At 41.4% G+C, this 3203-nt stretch overlaps 1 protein-coding gene across 2 annotated transcripts in view; it reads left to right on the forward strand.

Moving 5' to 3' along the window:
• Window positions 1-1277: 1277 nt before the first annotated feature.
• CDKL5 (cyclin dependent kinase like 5) overlaps window positions 1278-3203 on the forward strand; it is a 104177-nt gene continuing 102251 nt past the window's right edge. The window contains exon 1 of one of the 2 annotated variants that reach the window (XM_077769779.1): window positions 1278-1420. In XM_077769779.1, the coding sequence (XP_077625905.1) occupies window positions 1322-1420 (99 nt within the window). In that variant the 5' untranslated portion in view covers window positions 1278-1321. The remainder of the gene's footprint in view (window positions 1421-3203) is intronic. The other variant, XM_077769846.1, reaches the window with a different exon arrangement.

The raw sequence follows: 3203 nt of genomic DNA on the forward strand, positions 1-3203 counted from the left end.
CAACAGAGGAGGTGTTGCTCTTACTCCCACTGCCTCCTTGCAGAATGGTGGAGTGAATGTTTACCTCCTCACTTGGCCCTGCTGACGCCTTCCCAGAGAAAGTGGACCAGTGCTTCGCACTGCCCTTACTGCCTCTGCTCTGTCCTGTAGGCACCACTGTGGCAGAGGAGCCAGAGCACTGCTGGCTGCTTCTGCCTGGAGGGAGATGGAAGATCAGCCTCTGACCAGACTTGCCAATATGACATGATGGGGAATGGGAGCTGTGCCTGCTTCTGCCAGGCAGTGAATGGGAGATGAGCTCCCTGCTCAGGGACAGCACCAGGTGGAGAGTTAGGGAGTTGGAGCCTCGCTGCCTGCCCAGCCCCACTGAAACCTCAATGGGGGTGGTAGTGCAGTTTTTCCATTTATGTTTGCCTGGAGTAGGGAGAGTATTGCCCAAAAGATTTTCTGTTAGCCCATCATTTTCCTGCTCTTTTGGCTATAAGAGCAGACTTTTCTTGGCGCGTTTTTATATTCGCCTCTTGTCGGTTCTAGGTTGGAGGCTTCTGTAGCACTCTGTTGGGGATACACAGGATACAGGGGGTGAAACCCAGGGAATTCCTGCTGCAATGTTCCTCAAGTCCCAAAGTCCCGAGGCAGTCAGCCTTCTCTTTTCCACCTTGTCTTCCTATGCTTGATTGTGTGTTCTATACAGGGATTTTCAGATTTAAGAGGAAGGACCTGGGAGAAATTGGGCTACTCCATTTTTACCAAAACCAGAAGTCTCCACATGTGTGTGAAAACTCTACAAACACCGCTTTATATAATCACATAAACATAAGTTTGTTCTTGAAATTTACCATGTGTCAGGCACTTTGATTGGCCCTTGGGATATATAGATGGTACTGAGATGTAGTCTTTACCTTCAGACACCTCGCCATTTTGTAGAGTTCAAAGACCTGTGAAATAGATTTTATTTTGCTTCATGACACTCAGGTAGAAAACACAATCCTTTATTTTACAGAGGAAAAGAAATCTAGCTCCTCACTATGTGGCTTGTGGTACTATTGAAGCTCCTTTGCTTCCTATTGGCTGATACAAGCTGCCTTTGGTTTATGAAGTACCAAGCAAATGGGGAAGGGGCCCAACCCTTGAGTGCCTTTTGTTTTCATGGTTACCATTGTGTTACTCGGGTTACCATTAAACCTTTTGCCAGGCACTAGCCACCAGTGGGCCTTGTTCCCTTGGCCCCACCTCTCCAGGCTGTGGTGCTTCATGATCAGACTGGGGGAATCTCTCCAAGTACCACCACTGTCTGAAGTCCTGGAGACCCCTGTGCCTCATGCAGAAGTCCCAGCCCTGTGACCATCTCAGTCCTGGAGGGACATCGGCTGTCTTTGACATTAGCCTATTGGATGGGAAGTTCAACTCCACTGCCTTTGTGAGTCTGGGCTTTATAATAATAAAGACCGTTAGTTTTCCCTAGGTATAGGAGAAGGCACCCCCACCCCCCACCCCGGGACAAACCCCATGCTCTCTGAGTTCCTGTGGAAACTTGCTTTGGTGATTTAACGACATTTACCTTGTGTTGTGTTCTAAGCATTTTACTTGTATCTTCTTAGTCAATCCTAATAGCAACCTCAGGAATACGTGACATTATTAGACACAATTTTCAGAAAAGGAAATTGAGGCACCGAGAAGTTAAGTAACTTGGCCAAAGGTCACTCACCTAGTGGGTGGTAGAGCCATGATTTAAATCCAGGCAGTTTGGCCATAGATCTGAAGTTCTTAACCTTCTTGTGGATGTGTGACCCGTTTTTAGAAACACATTTTGTTTTCTTATGAAATCACATAGATCTGGCAATGAGAGTATGAAAAATAACCAGTACATATCTTCTATTTTAAACTGTTTGGAGTATAGTCCTCTAATAATCAGGTTTCTTTATTAGTTTGTTTCAGACAGTAGGAAATAATGATTTTGTTATAAATTTCTGCATTTTTTTTCAACTGTTCAGAGTTCAGGAGAAAATTTAGCCAGATTATATTTTATATATATCTATTATTTATCATGTTTATTTATACATTTATGATGTTTTCTGTTGCCTTAGGTGCCTTTTTGTTCACATGCAGTTAGTAGAATAACTAGAAGGATATAATTCACAAGTCATCATATTAATGTTAACCATGCCATTAGATTTAAATTTTACTTTAGAGGCTTATAAAGTACTTAAAATGTAGTCAGGTTTTCCTGCCTTTTCAGTGAAAATTTAAATTTTCTCATTTAAATATGGAATCAAGTTTCATTCATATACATATTCTGTGTACCACGTAGTATAATCTAACAGTTTATTCTATTCCTTATAAACACTGTTGAATATAAAATTTCTGTCATGTTTTGTTAGAGAATAATGTGTAATTTCTCTGAAAGTATTTCATTAATTTGCATTTTTCATGTTGTCAGTGCTTAAATTTCCACAGGCACATAACCACTCTGTGCCTTACCTGAATCAAATATTTTTCAAATTCATATTATCAGTGTCATTTAAATATATTCTTAGTTAATATATAAAGGGATCTTTGTTAGTTCTAGCTTAAGAGAAGCCACAGAAAACTTAGAAGTAATTCATTAAGCAGACATTTGTTAAAATAACTGCTGTGGTGAATCCTGCTGGATGTTTGGGATAAAGAACAGAAAGGGCATGATGCATGATTGTGGAGAGCCCATAGAGAGAAGGCTCAGGACATGCCTCAGAGACCTCATCTCTGACCACATGACCACAGAGATGTGGTCTCTGCCCTTGAAGAGTTCATAGGATATCAGAGAATGAAAATATCAAGAAGCAAATAGGTCATTCATTTCAAAACTCAGGTGGTTGGTCTTTTTAACAAGATAATATTTCAGTCTTTATTTTCTGTGATATTAGTTAAAATTTACATATCTCTATTCTCTGTGTGTCCATTGCTTCATATCTTCTTGGCCCCTGTAAGATCCTTAAGAGGTACTTACAGCAGCTAAAGTGCCTAGTTCATTTAGCCTACCCTTCTGGAGTGTGTTTCTGCTAGGTTTAGGGGCATAGAGTCATGTGAACGCATAGGCTTATGGATCTTAATTACAGTCTGAGGTGGGAAGTGAGGCTGAATGGCAAATCCCAGATTCCAGTGCAGCTGTGGTAAGAGCTTGTAGTGCTAGGGACCACAAAACAAGCTGGGGGATCTTGAAGTGT

The sequence above is a fragment of the Crocuta crocuta genome, unplaced genomic scaffold (assembly GCF_008692635.1).
Source record: "Crocuta crocuta isolate KB4526 unplaced genomic scaffold, BGI_CrCroc_1.0 scaffold312, whole genome shotgun sequence".
NCBI lineage: Eukaryota > Metazoa > Chordata > Mammalia > Carnivora > Hyaenidae > Crocuta > Crocuta crocuta.